At 35.1% G+C, this 18,969-nt stretch overlaps 1 protein-coding gene across 1 annotated transcript in view; it reads left to right on the top strand.

Annotated features, from left to right (window-relative positions):
• Positions 1-18,969, top strand: part of LOC147070075 (uncharacterized) — a 33,030-nt gene that overhangs the window by 3,526 nt on the left and 10,535 nt on the right. Inside the window, exon 3 of the mRNA XM_085949907.1 lies at positions 5,895-6,061. Coding sequence (XP_085806033.1) covers positions 5,895-6,061 — 167 coding nt within the window. The remainder of the gene's footprint in view (positions 1-5,894; positions 6,062-18,969) is intronic.

Genomic DNA, 18,969 nt, shown 5'->3' with positions numbered 1-18,969 from the left:
TTCCTCCGATAACTCTCTCTACTTGTTCCTAGTGACTGGTTTCCAGTTCGATACCTAAATATACAGCAGTCAATGGAATTGAAGGGATGATGAGGTGTGTAGAGATAATGTCATAGTAGCTCGGATGACTCGATGAGAGAGTTTATTTATTGATATGAGAATAAATAGATATACCTAATGATAAATATGACAGAGTGATGTTATAATCGCGGGTACAGATATACTGATAAGATTGAGAATATTATTCAACTGACAGGCGTGATGTACCGATATGTTAATATAACCGAGAGACTGGGAATAAGTGAGTGACCGCGGTTGAGTGAGAAGTGAGAGTTGACTTTGCCGAGTGACGGACTCGAGTGGAGTGGTTCTTATCAATCGTCCCTCGCTATTTATATAAAAGCAATCAATACCTTACACGAGCCACCGTTAATTATCTAGGCTAATATTGATAAACCAGCTGACCGCAATGTCTAATGACTAAGAAGTGTTTTAATGAGCAAGCATGAGCCGATTGCTATGCCATTGCCTGTAATAAAAACGCTGATGCTAGATGAAGCAATTGATATGGTTATATTGGATAGTATAAGGCTATTGATCGCTATATAATCTAAACCTATCCAACGAATTTTTGGCCTGCGTCTTCTTTCATGGCCATATTGGATTGATTGACGTATAACTAATTTTCCCACTAACCATACCTGCCCCGACCATATCCGGTTTTAAACGGAAGTATCAGAAAGCATTTTATGTAAAGGATCTTCAGTTGTTTATATAAACCACTACGTCCATCTCGCAATGACAGTGATGAGATTTTTAAAATAATGATTACAACAATAATTTTTAGATCTTATTAATTTGTTTTACACATATTCTGTAGATGGAAAGCCATATCAGTTAATTGTAAATAAGCTTAATACCTCCCACCTCCTTTAATGGATCTGGTTGCTAGGTAACGCAAATTGCTATTTAATAATTTCTAATGCACACTGCGTTCCCGCGGTTTTGTAAGGGTTGTGACGGGAAATAGGATAGAGCTGTAGAATAAATTAAAATCTTCTAAGCCTCCCTTAATAAAATTATACTCTTATCTTTTAATTATAAAGATCAAAAAGAAAATCTGATGAAAACATCGTGACATGACAGCGTTAAAAATGCAAAGTTATGCTTTTAAATAACGACTAATACCAATAAATTAATTAACGCCGTATAATGGGCAGTCTATTTAAACTAACGGCAATTATTATTACATTATATATTTGTCTTGATTTAGCTGTCTGTCTGTCTGTAACGCAGCGCAACACATCACAGCACACACACACACTCTACCGAAGGTATGCACAGCTAACAATAACTCTGAATATAATTTGCATGTGAACAAATTTGCGTCTTTGTTGCACAATCGCATAAATATAACAACCACGCTGTATCCCTTTCATGCGCGCTGCACTTAATCACTTAGTCACATTATGTCCATTTCGCTCTCACGCTTCTTAACCCATTATAGTAAAATTTCGTTTTTTTTTTATTAATAAAGACAAAACTAATGTAACGCACGTAAAATACACCGGCTTTATCGAAATAGATAACGACCAATACATATTGGTATTCAAATCGACGCCTTCTTTAGCTATGAATATTGTTACCCCATATTTATTTATTTATTTAAGAAAAAAAACACTGGACATACCAAATCAAAATTCAATACGTTTATAATTATAACAAATATTACTCTCACAAGAGATAAGAAGAAAAAAAACATAAACAATTGTATACAGTAAAATAAAGTTTCAAAAACAAAATGCACAACACATCATTGAAAATGTCTACGTCTTTAGAGAGCGCATTGACTAGTCTTGAACCCCTCGCTAATAGTGCCTGAATGCCTGATAGAGGAAACTCGAGGAAACAGTTCTGACCTAGAATAAGCAGTCATGGCTGTATTGTTTTGCCAATGACATAAAAATAGTAGTATTGAACGCGTCGACAAAAATTTCGAAGATAGTTTCTAGGTGAATCTACGATGTTCCAACGGTTGTAGTAGATACCAATAGTTAGAACAATATGATGATTTATCTCATATTGATTATATATGATAGATATTTTCCATCGAGATATATATTTTCAGAGATAAAATGTATCTTCAAAGGCTGCAGACTTAAGCAATTATTTCACACAATCCATTTTCTCTTGGATATACTATTAAAAACGTGATTTAAAAAATGCATGTCGAGTTGTTTATTTATAATTATAATTATACCTATAGTTCAGAGTTAATCCGCTTTCCTGGGAACCCTGATGTGCCAGTCAAAATGTTTAGCTACGACCAAGTCGATAATCCGATTAACTGTTATAGGATTAAGCAGTGGCGGCCGGTGATAATAAAATTAGGGAGTGCAAATAAAGACATGCATTTTCCTTTTCGTGGTATTCAAAAAAATCTGCAATAGCCTTCGTGGTGGAGGTAGGCGTATGCTAAACGACGCTTACATTCACGGACAGCATTTATTTGTTGCCAAAGTTACAAAGTTCAAGCCTCTCGTATGATATGTATGATGCAAAAGGCAATAGGTACACACTCTTTTCGATTTTTATTGTACCTTATTACACTTCATATGTGCTGACATAGTTAGCACGTTTGTCACTCCTAACTTCCATAAATCGTAACTGATGTAAGTAATTAAGACATGTGTCATTGAGAAAACGCCGCAAAATCCTCATTTGTCATCTCACATTATTCTCATATATGCGTTGTATCACTTTTATAAATACTAGGCATAGATCATTAATTTTCCAATGGGATATCACTTGTGTTAAAAAGTTGCAACTACTTTTGTACACCTCAACTCCAGAATTGCACTCCAACTGGGACTGATTTGAAAAACATTCAACGTCAAAATAATAGTTAGTATAAGTAGGTATATTATATGTATTATGTTACTTTGCCATAGATATTTATATTGCTGTACCTAACTTAATGATCACAATATTAGTCGAATTGATATTTTGATTGATTCAATATTAATATGGCGCATCATACAACGGAGCATTTACCTCATAACGTCATAACGTATGAAATAATAATATACCTAGTAGTTTTAAATACTGCGCGGGAAACTTTTACCTACTTCATACGTACGTACAATAATATTATTATAAACGCGACAGTCAAACGCGACATTTGTCGGTTATGCTTAGAAGCACTCGTAGGAAGAACACTGCACCAAAGAAGGTAAAAATTGTACGTTCATTGAGCTTACATATCGGCAGCATGCAAAAAAAGTCTACAGGCGGGCAGTACAGATTCTCTTTCGAACATTCAACAAATACTATGAAAGACGTACATAATGTATACATCCAGCTCAGCGGCCGGTCAAAAATACGTGGATGCGCGTAGAAGACGGGTGACAAATTAAATATATTTTACAATAATAAATTATTAGGTACAATATGTAGGTATTTGAATACGTAAATATTATTACATAATAATTTGGGAGATCAGTGCACCCTTTGCTCCTATACAAGAGCCGTCCCTGGGATTAAGTATGCTTAAGGGTTGTCAGATACAAAAATGAAAAAGTCTAATATAATGCGAAACCAATTGAAATGGAAGACATCTAATAATGAATTAATGTATGAGAAAAGATTATAAAAAATGATTTGGGTCGACAGAATTTCGACTTATTCGAAATGAATAAATGAAAGCTCGACCGATGATAGAAAAGGAAATTTCAAGCCGTCAGAGTTAATTAGATACCACAGAACAGATTATAAATAGACTTCCAATAGGCTATATACCAATACAGTAAATTTTGACGCAGGGTTTTGAATGTGTGAGTATCCTACGAAAATGAACCATAAATTATAGACATGCAATAGTGTGTAAAATACACCAATATTAAAAAAGCGCCAATGCATAAACCAAGAGCAGTTGTCAGTATTCGACGTATGACGTATTCTTGACACATGTTTAAATTTATCCCATATTCTTCCTTACTCGAGATCGGTTGCCTGCTTCTCCTTACCCGTTAGGTATTTCAGTTCCCATTATTTCCGAATTCCCTGGTAGGTACTATAGAACATTAGCGCCCATGGTGGCCGAGCGGCAACCGCGTCGGCTTATAATGTCGTGGCGTTCCGGGTTCGAATCCCGGGTCTGGCAAATTCACATGTTGTTTTTCAATATATGTTTAAACTAGAGTATAAAAGGTTGAGAAAGTGACTAATAGCCATTTCTTGTAAAAGAAATCTGTTAATATAACCTCCACTCTGTGGAGCCCCATGTGGTCTTCTTAGGATCGAATATGGTTTAAAAAAAAAAATAGAACACTGCTTTATCGACTGCCATGGCATCATTCTCTTCCTATAACCTCTACATAATATACTATAAACATACCACATAAGCGTGAAGTTCGATAGTTTAAAATACGACGTAGTTAGAGCGACAGAAAACGATGCAATAGGCTTCGTGTAAGAGCAGTCGGAAATAATAAAGGTAACAATAATTAAATTTATCCTATATAATTCGTGCACAGTAGAAGAAATTGCAATTTGCGCAATTTTAAGGTTAATTTGTTCCATATTATATCTACTAAAATCAAACGGTAACGTCACTTTTTAACCTACGACAGATAATAGTTTATTTTATTAATATATTTTAGAGTAAGTCAGATACAACACACATTAAACTGGCCTATAAACTGTGCCCTTGGGGTTTAACATAATTTTTTCATATATCATTCATTTGATAATGACTGGGCTGGCTGTATTTTTATTTATACAAAGGTTTTGACGAGATACGTTGCAAGTGAGGGAATTTCCGGTCTGAATCTCAGATACTTAAAGAAAGGATGTCATTCGGTGGTGAAAATGGTGGCAAAATATAAATTTTAAAAATTAACAGGACTTTACTTACATCATTTTTATTTTCAATTACAATAATGCATCTGCTTATAAGCTGTGATACCATTGCAATAGCGGTGATATTACTTAATATCTCCGACGACATTTGTCAGCAATAAACGCGTGTCATTATCAACAGACATCTAAAAATAATATTCTAGCTAGTAGATACATGATATTTCAATGAATTAATGTCAATATATACTTTGGCACATCCGTAACATTGCACTCTGCAAGGTAGATGGATCGCTTTAAGTGTGCCTATTCCAGTCTGGAAACCAGCACTGAGAAACTCCCCACCATAAAATCTGATTGGATGCTATGAAATACTCTGACATCGATCTGAAAATTCAATTAGCTCGACTAATTGGAAATCAAAAATGCCATAAGGGAAATGATTTGTTCAAAGAAAAATAAATTATCATATTCCATTGACAGGAGATTGCGAAGGTACTTTTGTGCGTGTCCGGCAACTTGTACGTATGCAGTTCGCCGTATCACACTTCACCGTGAAATGTTGTATCGGAAATATATGGCCGTATATTAAAGACCGTCCAACCTCTTTGGGTCGTATAGTACTGACATAAAATGAATGTCTAAATTAAACATGGTTCTTGTCAGTTTACAGGAAGCCAGCAGCAAACAAATTTTTAAAAAAGCCGATATACTGGATTATTTGTTAGGTTAGATTAGGTTAGGTTAGGTTTTCATTCTTGAAGTCATGAATTTTGCCAAAATCAATTATGAAAATCGAATTAATGTTCATATTGAATCTAATAAAATTGGAGACCGTATAGTATAGGGTCATCTCTTTCCGATGAGAAAGCTCACGACGAACTGTGCCACTGTGAAATGTTTTACGTACAATTTACATGTACTAACCACTTTTTTGTACGTCAATGATCATTAAAAAATCCAATAAACCATTGATTACTTATCATGGGACATTATATTTCGTAATAAATTAAATAAATTATGTTTTCTTTTGGCAGGTCTCAGCTCTCCACATGGTGGTGGGATCCTTACTCCTTGGCGGGGTGGTGTTGGTGGTTGGGTTGGTCCAGCTGTCTCCGGGAGCTGAGGCCGCAGCACATAGATACTACCTCCTAGCAGCTGGTGCAGCGCTTATCTGCCTGGGTTTAGCGCTGACGGCACTAAGGTAATTTATTATAATGTACCTATAATTATTTCATATAAGGAATTTCCATACATCGTAATATCTAGGAACATACTTCATATTTTGCGAGTGTTCAGAACGATAGACGAAATAAACATAGATAATAAAATTGTGTTTTACCTTGCCTTTCCATAGAAAGTGCATACCTAATTCGCGATTTATGAACGTATGTTCAACTGTATAGTATAGATAGACTATTGACAGTGTTTTAAACAAAGATATTGCACAGAATGTACCCCAAATAAGACACCTGAAGCAAATATCAATTACCCATATTTTACAGTTGCTGTGCAATAAACAATCCATATTATTTTGATATTTTAAACGTTCTCTGAAAATAAGTGGCAAGGGCTTTTTTTTAAATACATATTAAATTTATGTAAGTAGTAAAACGCCCACTGTGGTCGAATGGCTTACGCGTCAGTTTATAATATCGTGGGTGTCAAGTTCGACGTTTTTTTCAATTTGTGTTTGTTGTCCGAGTATGGACCTAATAGATTGAGCACTTGCTCAATCTATTAGCCACTTGGCTAACATCCATTTCTTGTAAAAGCAAAAATCTGTTAATACAGACCTTCACTCTGTGGAGTCCCACAATATGATCCTAATATTATGATCGGACATAGTCAAAGGAAAGAAGAAAGAATAAATTTCAAAGATCAAGAAGACGAAACCTGGAAACCTTATTATATACATAATCATATTTTGGAATATAAATTAATATTTTCCCTAATTATTTTAGAACTTTTTGAATAGCAAAGAATGGAAAAAATTAATGGACCTTCAGATGATAATATATTATTAAACTATCATAAAATATAATATATCAAGGGAAATACAGAACGTAAAATGTTGTAACTTCGCCAAAATTAAGAGTTGATTACAAACCCTATTGAATAATTTACCGAATATATTTGACTATAGTAATTCGTTAAATGTGATGAAAATTGAACATTGTAATGTGTGTGTTTAAAAAACAATAATTTGAAAAAGTGCTATAACCACGAACATCACGACGATGTTTACAACAATACTCTTTTATAATATTAATATATTTAATGTGTTCATTAAATATTAATTTCTAAGGTGAGAAAAAACAGGGTAGGTATTATAATGTTAGATGCATTTTTCTACTAAGTCTACAGATTATCTAAACTAAACTCGCAAATATTGGAAATTGTTTTGAGGATTGGACGCTAAATCGGCTAAAGTAAACCGTTAAATAAATATGATTTACTTCCACATAAAGCAGCTTAGATGGTACCTATAATATATCGATAGCATTAAATTATTACATTGTCATAGTCCACACTTTATCGATCCACAGTATAAAAAGCTTCCCAGAATTATTGCGACACTCCCTTACGTCGTGATAGATAGGTATTGGATGTCGCATTACTCGACTTCAACCGTCATAAATTTTATGATCGTGTAGTGAACCACGTGTAACGTTTGTTTTTCAACCATCATCATCAGTTCAGCCATTCTCGATCCGCTGCGGGATAAACTGCTATATTTTGATACATAACAAGTAATACACATACCTAATAACAATACCATGCTGACTATATTACAGTGGCAAAGGGTGGAGGTAGGCTGTTAAGATCCGCCATAAATACTGCACACTAAACTTTGTCAGGCATACGTATTTGTTTTCATTGAAATAAGACTACAATTATTTACAGATGGTGTTGACTAGTTTTTTAAATTCAATTAAACCTTGCGAAAATCAAGCCATAATAGATAATAGTTAAAAAATACTCGTTTATCTATAAAATATCTAAAATTATGCCATTAAATCATATATAACTTTGAATATTTTATAGATCAAATACTATTTTTATCTATTATAGTTTGGTTTAGGCCGAGCTTAATGTATTAAAAAATGTATCAACAATTGATATGTGTAATATGTATTCTTAATCCAACGATAACTAATAAGTATGAATGAAAAAGTGTGCACAATTTTGTCGTATCACCCAAAATATACCAAAACAATTATGGATTGGCTTAGGCAGGGTTTAATTGATTTTTAAAAACTAACCAATAACATATTCTGTAAAGTGTAGTCTTAGTTCAATAAAGGCAAATACGTATGACTAACAAAGTTTAATGTGCACTATTTATGGCGGATCTTAACAGCCTACCTCCACTCTTCGATACTGCTCTATTCAGGCCGGGGTACGAAGCTGTTAATTTGATTGTAGTGCTAGTTTTTGCTTATTCCTCGAATACAATATTGTGGTAAATTGTTTGTAGAAAATGATGATTGTTGCAAAACGGTAATAAATTGAAAGTGCTAAAGACGCGATAGGCGCGTAACCATTAGTTGTCCATTATATATAATAAGCATTATATTTAAATGTGGTAATTAATTAGTAATTATCAGGTCAGCAGTGAATGTGAATGAAATATTCAATTGAAAATCTTATTTTTAAATCTTGTTACCACATTGCATTTGAAGTTAAACTGGTACTAGAGACCGACAAGTTTAACGTTTAGCGGAGCCTCACGATAAACTTGTCAGTCTCTACCATCGTAGATCGCTACTCAGTACCCCAGCCTTACTATAGTCGACCCTATAAAAATATCAATGTATCTCTTTCCTAGAGTCACATTCTGTAACTAAACATAATTATTATTGACTGATGAAGATGACACGACATAACAATATTATTGGTTTATTTTATTGTACACAAGTACGTAGGAACCCATCTGTTTAATTTTTTGTATTAATTTAATACAAATTTTATAAATTGTAATAATTATAATATGACTGTATTGAACTGTTCCGAGGCCCCTTTTTAAATTTTATGACGAATCGACTGCGTAATCTACGTCAAAGAAAATCGCCACTCGCTACCTTTCTCCTACTTCACGAATCGATCGCCTATTCTTTAATACGTAATACCATTTATTCATCGCGATACAATAAAATATGTCAAAATAAAAATAACTGTGGAATTTGAGCACTACTTCTGAAGAATCTCTAGACTTTTAAACCTTGTCCGACCATCCATCGGAGGTCCAACACCAAATCTGACTTCTCATCTGAATTCCTGGTCACCTCCTACCGTGATCTCGTCTCTTTACAACCAGACCTGCTAAATACCTATATATCTCTCAGATGTTTTCAAATTATGTACCTTGTCACGTTGTGGATATACCTAAAATCCAAAGTAGGTAAATGCTCAGCAGAGAAGAAGATGCAAGATTGGTTGTGTCTTTCACACCTACCCCCACCCTGCGGCAGGACGAGATTCGACCTTTTCCCTGGCGATCCATCTGGAAGGAGCTCTGCATTTAGCATTACTTTTGATGACGGCCGGTACGGACGCCGGTCAACCTAACTCTCAGTCTTGTTTTAGCTTCACTTGAACTTTATTTTGTTCCAATGGTAGAATCAGTGAGTGACTTCCTACGCACGAACAAATAGATGAGCACCTTTCTTGTATTATAATGTTTATGTAATTTATGTATCTTCGCAAAGCATTGATCACAAGTCTCTTAAATTCCATATCTTTATCTTCTTACTTTTTTCCATTAAATTCAATATGTCTTCTAGCTGTTAATAAACATTTTATATCTCTAAATATAGTGTTTTCTTTATTTATATGGTATTTCGTTATGCACACACTTAGAAAGCACTTGGTGCATTAATCAATAATAATTTATCTTACACTTTCAAGTCTGGTTTATACACATTTTTCTTAGTCTCTTCTTAAATTCCGTTTTTATTATATTCTATAGGATACAAGTTCACTGATAGTCACATCCATTTGTCAGCGCGATCACATGCTCTGAACAATTTAATTATCCTATTTTACACTTTACTTTTACTTGTTAATCATGCTCTACTCTTAACTATCAACTTCTCTAATCTTTTTTATTCACATCTCTCTTCACCATTTTACACTATTACAATCTACCTTATGTAATATTGGGTAATGACATATTTTTCAGATCATAATAAACACCTAAAAATAATATGCGACTCTTATTACTGTCCTTGGATATGAATATAATAAATTTTCGAGAAAAGTATACGAAATTATTATCTATGTTTAATCTATTAAAATGATTTATGAAGGGAATAATATGAAGAAATCTGGTGACGCACTGCCCAATCGCCCGGTTGGGAACCTCTGTTCCAATCAACAGTAAAGTTGTGTAATTTATTTTCATTAGGTATCTTACTTACTCACTAATCCTCTTTCACGTCAAAACTCGTCTCTCTATTGTTTTTCCAACACGTAATTCTCACAAAATGCGCGGGCCAATTAAAAATTTACGTTTTCCTTTCTGCTTCGAGTATCTTATTAAAATTTACAGCATCTTTACATTTTTCCTCTAGAAGCTTTCCTGTCGTATAATCTGTAGAGATGTAACGACGGAATAATAATAACAAGATGTTCGCTACGATTTTTATTTTTAAAAAGCATTAATCTAATACAAGCATGTCCAACGCGTCGATCGCGGGATGGATTTTAGACGAAAATGTAAAAAGTGTGTATATTTGAATTTTCCATTAAACATTAATTGGATACAAGTTAGGGTTGCAATACCGAATGAATATATCATTACCTGTATTTCGATATTTTTTTATTGAATACCGGTATTTGTCAAAACATAATTAAGAAAAAAAGAAACACCAACAATAATCATAGTTATTAAAATCTATTTTATAGCAACCTAAAGTACCTACCTACATTTATTATGTTGACGTTTATAAATATGTATACTTAGATCATAATATTTTAAAACTGCTAATTTTTACAAATACTATAAGTCCGGGTACAGGAAAATCTCTTTCAAAATTGACGTTTGTTGGATGTACTATCAACGTTGGATCAATGGTTATAGAACGATAGGAAATATTTACCATGAATGTTTTTATTTAGAGATATATTAATTCATTGCGACAATTCTATAAGTATTCTATTTGAGGGATTTTGTTTTATTATTATTTAACTCTTGTTTGTTTCAGGCAATATATTTGCGTTTTGGTAGCATTAATCATGTACACTAAATTGAATATACAATATAGTAGTAAGTAATGAAAAAATGAGATTAAATTCATTTTCGAAAAACCTACACGTGTATGCTTTCTTAATACCGAAAATACCGTTTTTTTAATTTTTGAAATTTTCGGTATCGATAAATAATTAAAATCCCGGGATGGATTTTGGTAGATCACACTAAAAGACTATATTAATTAAGTCGTTAAGATATGAAAAGCCTGTAGGCTCACTTTTAAATAAAAATAAACAATCAAATTTTATATAAAAAGTAAATAGGCTACATTCTGTTGTAATATAATATAATTTCATTTAAAAAATTCTAATTTAGAGGAAGTTTGAAGATTGAATCACAATATATACGATGTAGCAGGGTAGAATCATGGCAACTAAGACTTCTTCCGAAAATAAACCAAGTGAGTCTGTGTAGGATTTTACTTTCGTCCACCCTTTCACGCATGCATAAGCTTCTTTTTCTTCCACATCCTTCCACATTCTCATTTTTGCAAATTTGTTCATTTTTTATGTGACGTGGACAAAAGAAACAGAATGTAACAATGATAGTAATTTAGACAGTTCGGCCACGCACACACGATGGCTATTTTTTGGTTCGACATGTCGCAACGAGTCATAAATGCCCATTCCACTAGTAGGTATGGCTAAAATCTGAAAGCCAGGTGTTAACATATTAAAATTAGTATGTATTATTATGAATAATTAATTGTACCCGAGAAGGTGCAAGGCTCCTCGGTGGAAGCGATGTGAAGCAGTAAGAGCGGAAATCAATGGCACCAATCAGCAGCAAAATTTTCGCACCACGTAGCATCAGGTCACATTCTACGCTACGCAGCGTGTGAGGACGTCCCATGCACCACTATGGTAAATTCAGTCTATAGCATGCGGTGATTGTATTTATTACTTATAATCAAAAGTGAACTAATATACCTCCCCCTCCCACCAAAAACACCCTTATAAATAAATTGAAATCAGGGGTAATTTAATAACGGGGTCGGTCGAGCCCGCGTGAGACTGATTTGTACATCACTACGCGATCCCAGCGTCGCCGCGTATGTGTTACAACAAGTACGAAGCTTGAACAAAGAAACAAAACCTGACTTACTGCTCGCGACGTTGCCATTAATTATCACTAATTGCTATTTCATTATTTTCATTGAGTACCTCTGGAATATACATAATTGGCGTACTGAGTCTTGTATGGTATTTGCTAGTATTAGTTAATATTTAAATTCAAGTAAATTGAATAGTCTATAGTACTGTGTATTTTATGATAAAGCCGGTATGTAGGTACTTAATGCATTTCAGATATCTGTGAGAAGATCTCCTCCGCTACCAAAATAACAATAATTGTGAAATTAAATGACAAGTAAATAAAGCTATAATTACTGTAGTGTCTAAAAGACTTAGATTTAAAAAAAAACTATAACATGAGAACATACAAAAAATAAATATTTATAAAACCAGTCCAAAACGATTTTTTTTCGACCATGTCCGATCCTAATAAGATTATATGGGCCTCCACATGGTAAATGTTTGTATTAACAGATTTTGTGTTTTTACGAGAAATGGATGTCAGCCACTTGCTCAACTTATTAGGTCCATACTCTGACTGATACACACATTAAAAAACAATATATGTACTTGCCAGACCCAGGATTGAAACCTGGGACCCACGACATTATAGACCGATGCTTAAGAGCGAAACCACACGGGAACCACAGAACACACCGCTGTTGCGTACTCACTCCCACTCGCAGTCGGAATACAGCGGTCTCGCGACACAGGGCGTACGCAGCGCCCGTGTGGTTTCGCTCTAAGCTGCTCGGCCATCGTGGGTGTGCCCGTATAGTATTGAGATCAAATTCATGTCTAAATAAAACACTTAAAACTACGTAATTATTACATACATCCAATACTTATTAAATATACATAATTTGAAAATATCTCATCAACACCCGACGGGACTTGAACCCGTTTGGAATCCGTAAACACCTGAAATCAAAAGTGCTTTCTTGGAGCACAACAATTTAGATTTACAAAACACTACTGATACCAGAATGTGGATCAGAATTAGCAACAAGTGTGAAAACCGTTTTCTGATTTTTAACAAAATATCCTGAGAGCGATATTTAGAGCTCAACATAATATGTTAATATTTAATCGAATCGTTAATATTTAATAAAGTTAATATCTATATTATAGATGGAGTGTAGTGCACGAAGAATACGACGAATTTGAGGAACCTAACATAATCTAATTTGCGTTGTATATTAAACGTTTTTCTTATCAGATCTAGTGTTTTTTTATTTCTATTTATTTATTTTTAACATATTGTGGACATTACAAATTATAAGTTTAAGACGTTCACAACATGACATTTCGAAATAAAGAAATATAAAACAGTATTACATAAAAAAAGAGATAGATCAGTATAGAGATAGATAGTATGTTATTAAACAGTAGAAATGTGTAAATACAAAAAATATAAATTAGATACGTACAAGGAAGTACACCGGATGAGTTAAGCAGACCCTATTTTAATAATTTATAAAACAACGTCCACCTATACTCATCCTCACGTAGTTGGAATATATCAAAACCCGAAGCAATTTCGTTGAACATAATTATCGTCCTCCCAATTGGCATTACCAATGGCAGGTTGGGTCTGCACCTTGGGAGAATAAGCAACTGATGGTCTCTATTTCTAAGATAGTTATCAGGGACACACAGGTCAACACTTCCCAGAATGGCAGAGTTCTCATTTATACCTCGTATAAGTCGAGAAAAATACGTAGCTAAACAAAGATTTCTTCTAAATTGCAGACTGCAGTATGTAAGCATGCCTAAGAGAAAGTTAGTTGGATAAAGCCACGGATAGTATCCATACAACATCAAGTAAAGGAGTCTCAAGAATTTCTTCTGAACCCTCTCCACCATAAGGCCGTACTTCAACTGATGTGTGATTTAATATATTATGTCTAGCTTGCAAAATACGCATTTGACGTGTGGCGTTAAATCTAGCATTTTTCGACACCGAATCAGCTAAAATTAACTCAATCAATGGTAACGCAATATGACAGCACTGGACGCAACAGAATTTATTAACACACTAAGATACATGTTAAATAAATAAATGAATAAAAATTTTGAGAAAGCTGATGAAGTTATTTTTGCAGTAGACCGCACAGTTTTCCAAGCACTGCGTTAACACATGCTTCGTGAGTCAGCTCCACCTTTTCAATTTCGTTGTACCCTTTCGATGAATAATTGAAAAGATCTGTTTGCTTGGGCAAATATGGTTCTCAAATAGCGCTCTCTTAGCGGCAATTAGCCCCAATTAACGTTACGTTATACAGTTACCGCCCAAACGGCGTCTGGACATTGTGCCAGGAACAGCTGTGCATGAAATATTCAACAGTTTGGGAACGTTTTGTTATGTTTTGCGCGCCGTTAACTTATTATTACGTTAAGTTATTTACTTACCTAATTTTGGCCACAGAATATCGAGCGTTGTATTCTAAGACGTGTCCGACAAAGTTGGAATCCATTTCAATCTTTCCTCTAGGGAGCGGACGCAGTGAGGCGAAGCGGTGAAAGAAAAAAATCTTTTCGGCGCTCTATTTATTTTGATCGAGTGGCTAGATAAGTCTTTAATGGAATTTATTTTGACGTCTCTGAATTGGTTTCCATAGCAACAAAATCGAACATCCCACTAAAATGAGAAAGAAACTTGCCTATCAGTACTTGTATCGGTATCGTATCAATAGGGTTGACAATATCGAATGAAAATATCAATACCGGTATTTCTTATTACCCGTATTCGCTAAAACATATAAAAAACAAAAGAATCTAATAATAAATAGAGCTATAAAACAGTGATATTAGATATGTAGGACCTTTGATAATATGTGCCTATAAGTATGTAATAAATAAAAAGAATATTATTGATTTCTACAGATACATTGCAATATTGCAATCATTAAATTCGTTGTTGTCGAAAACATATTTTTTTATACTTTCTTAATAAGGAATATATCGGTATTTTGCTATCAATAAATCCTAGAATACCGGTTTATAAATAACGGCATTATAATTGATATGTACCAATAATCAATACGAGGCGAAGCTGGAGGGGCAGTTAGCCCAGGCCTCATGATTTTATATGCCTCAATTTTCCAATTTGTTCGCCATCAAAATCTCATTGCTTTATAAATATTGATTATCGCGTAGGCTTAATCATTGTGCTTCGATTTTTTTATTACCATGTCTGTGAGTATAGAAGAAGAAGTCAATGTATCGACTAAAATGAGTTAAACACTTTTTACGGTCAACAATGAGTCAAGGTTGTTAAATTTGCTGGTGCGAAATCTTAAAAGACTTGTGAAGTACATTATTATGTATGTAAATATTAATAAACGAGATAAAATAACCGAGTGGCAGCGACATCTGTAAACATCCCTCGATGTGGTTCAGTTCTGCAACATAAATTATTTTGATTAACCACCAGACACAATTCTTCTTTATATTATATGTCCGTATATATCTGTCACAAATTAAATGTAATGTCATTTTATACTTTCTATATAGGTACTATCACTCCCCTCCATTTTGGTATGTGTGGATTTTTCAACTGTCACTTTGTGTTTTGTTTTCTTTTTTATCGTCTGTATTTGGGATGAAGGTAGATAATTGACACACTGGAATGGTTTCGGAAACGACGAGGTTTATTTGGTGTTAATATATACTATATGGTTACATTTTTTTTCATTTAATTCTACGGAGCGCAAAATGTACGCGTTCGCGATTTTGCTGCTTGTCGCGATCTGCCCGCCAAAAAAAAAAAACCGTTGGACTCGCGAGCTGTGCACAATGCGACGTTGCCATACGTGTTTTTTTTGGACAATGTTGCCGGTCAGATATTATTTATTAGTGGCATTATACATTATTTAATTATTTTCGCAATCAGCCGTTATTATTTGTTGGCTTTGATACCGATTCGGGCGTCTCCAGGTACACAAAGACACACCCAAATGGGGATCATACGGGGGTGTCACAAGCGCACCTCTCTGGAAAGGCCCGAATGGGGATCGGGCCAACTAAGGGCTGATTACGATAGCGTGTGTAACTGGACAGTGCGGCGGCTTGATAAGGGGTGGTTGCGTCTCTAGACGTTGAAGGATCGAAGCCCCACCGGTACGTCGGCGGCCGGAGAGACTCGGATGCAGCACTGTAGCATAGTGGTTCGCGGTTCCCGGGCCCACCGTAAAGCTGCTGAGATAGGAGGGCGTCGCGCCCAGCCCTCTCAACACCCTCGGACCGTCGGCAAACGGAGAGTTTCGGATGCAGCACTACGCCGCTTTGTGGGCGTAGTGGTTCGCGGCTCCCAGGCCTACCGTACGGGCGGATGCTGAGAGAGGACGTCGCACCCAGCCTTCCCAACAGCGACCGTCCGAAAATCAGTCGATCCCTCACGAAAGTGCATACCGGCACATTACTCGACCCCCTTTTTTGCTCGCTTGCCCTGCCGCGGCTATCGAATTACACGCACTGCACTGATATTATACTAATATAATATGCGAAAACTTAATTTTATACTTAAAATGGCTTTAGAGTTTATAAAAATAATTTCAAAAAATATATCAGGGCCCGAAATGGACCGGAACGCCATTCTGCCTCATACAACCGCTCCGGGTTGTAAAATTTTCCACTTTGAGCACTGAAATAACTTATTATACATCGCTTCCAAACACAAAACACTTAAAACTAACTAATCTATGATGCTAATGGATGAGGATGCTGCTTGGCTGCTTTCCGCTGATGGAGGCTGCTTTGCTCAGCTGAAGAAGGCCGCTTTGTAGCTCTTTTCATCATGGTGCATCTGGGCCAGGGCTGCTTGCAAGGCTCACAGACACGCTGCTGTTGACGAAGGGGGCTCAAGCGGCTGATGATGCAGGGCATTTGACGCCGTTTTCCCTCGTTGGAGCCAGGGTCTTGCCCGATACACTCGTCCGTGGGCCAAGTTCGCTGGCGGATGCAGTTGGTCGGGAGTACATCGGGAGCCATGACTTCGCAATCCGGGTGTTTCTGCTCTTTTCTTCACTGGCTTGGCTTTGGCAGCATCCTCTTTCTACTGTTTATTATTATAGTTTGTTGAGCGCCACCAGAGGCAAGCCTCTGGATGTTTCTTCCTCGCCGTTTCCTATTCCGGTGTTTGGATCTCAGGGTGTGTGTTCGGGTGAAAGAAATTCCACCTGCTTCTTGATTCTAGACGATCAAAATCAAGAAGCGTAGTCCCACGTTGACTGGGGCCACTTATCACTCCCCTCCATTTTGGTATGTGTGGATTTTTCAACTGTCACTTTGTGTTTTGTTTTCTTTTTTATCGTCTGTATTTGGGATGAAGGTAGATAATTGACACACTGGAATGGTTTCGGAAACGACGAGGTTTATTTGGTGTTAATATATACTATATGGTTACATTTTTTTTCATTTAATTCTACGGAGCGCAAAATGTACGCGTTCGCGATTTTGCTGCTTGTCGCGATCTGCCCGCCAAAAAAAAAAAAACCGTTGGACTCGCGAGCTGTGCACAATGCGACGTTGCCATACGTGTTTTTTTTGGACAATGTTGCCGGTCAGATATTATTTATTAGTGGTATTATACATTATTTAATTATTTTCGCAATCAGCCGTTATTATTTGTTGGCTTTGATACCGATTCGGGCGTCTCCAGGTACACAAAGTCACACCCAAATGGGGATCATACGGGGGTGTCACAGTACCTACTACTTGATATGTTAGTACTGCACTGTAAAGTATCTGTCAAACTATTATAATTAACTATAATATTGTATGCTAGTGTTTGTTTCCTTTTACGAACCGATTAAAAAAACGATTCCTTTATTTGCGTGGCAGTTTATTTTTCAAATTTAGAAATTGCGTTTCTGTACCATAGAACTGAACTATATTAAGTGCCATATCCAAAATTCCTCAGTAGAGCCATTTTAAGTTTATTGAAATATATTTTTTCTTCTGTATTAAAGTTTTGGCAAAAGTTTTATAGTTCTTAATTTTTTTTGAGAAGACATTTGATTATTTTATATACTTATCACAGTATATGTGCATATTTCAGTGTTGTAACTTAGTTATATAGAAAATAAACACTTAATACTATTTAGCTTTAAGAAAAAAATATTATGTTACTTTTAGTACTGCTTCAAATAGTATTATGTGCCATTAACATTCAGTGAAGGGATATATTATGTTGAATAAAGTACACTCAATATTGATTTAAAAATGTATATTAATTAATAATATTACAAAAATAATGTATGTTTTAATAATAATCTCGAACAGTGGGATTGCAAAACTGGAAATTTATTAATATGATCTCGAATATTTTGTTTAATAAATTCTGGTATTTTTGTTGATGGCGGTTGCTTTCCTCTTTTATGGTGTTCAACATTTCCTCCAACAGACTTTTTAGATAGTGCAGTAGTAATAAATGTTTGTGAAATATAAAAAGGTAAATAAAAAATACTTTGCACACTTTAATAGACTGACCATCTAATTCAAAGTAGTATTGACGTGTATGATTTCTTTTATCGATCCTTTTATCATTTGTTATTCTCTTCCTTTTTATCGGTACGGACTTTACATTTAACGCAACAAATTGCCGTTTGTGGTCAATGTTTTTTCACTTTTCACAAATGCCTTGTGAATTTCATTTCTATGATGAGCTGAAAAATGTATGGAACATTTAAGGCGACATTCTGTCTTGCAGGGTGCAAGAACTCTTTGTGCTGGGATAGTTTGTGTTTTAATCGGACGTTCCTCTCCTGCTGCTACTTTTTT

Source organism: Rhyacophila brunnea, unplaced genomic scaffold (assembly GCF_057557595.1).
Source record: "Rhyacophila brunnea isolate RB1 unplaced genomic scaffold, BYU_Rbru_1.0 scaffold_22, whole genome shotgun sequence".
NCBI classification, from domain to species: Eukaryota; Metazoa; Arthropoda; class Insecta; order Trichoptera; family Rhyacophilidae; genus Rhyacophila; species Rhyacophila brunnea.
This window is presented reverse-complemented; position numbering and strand designations above follow the sequence as displayed.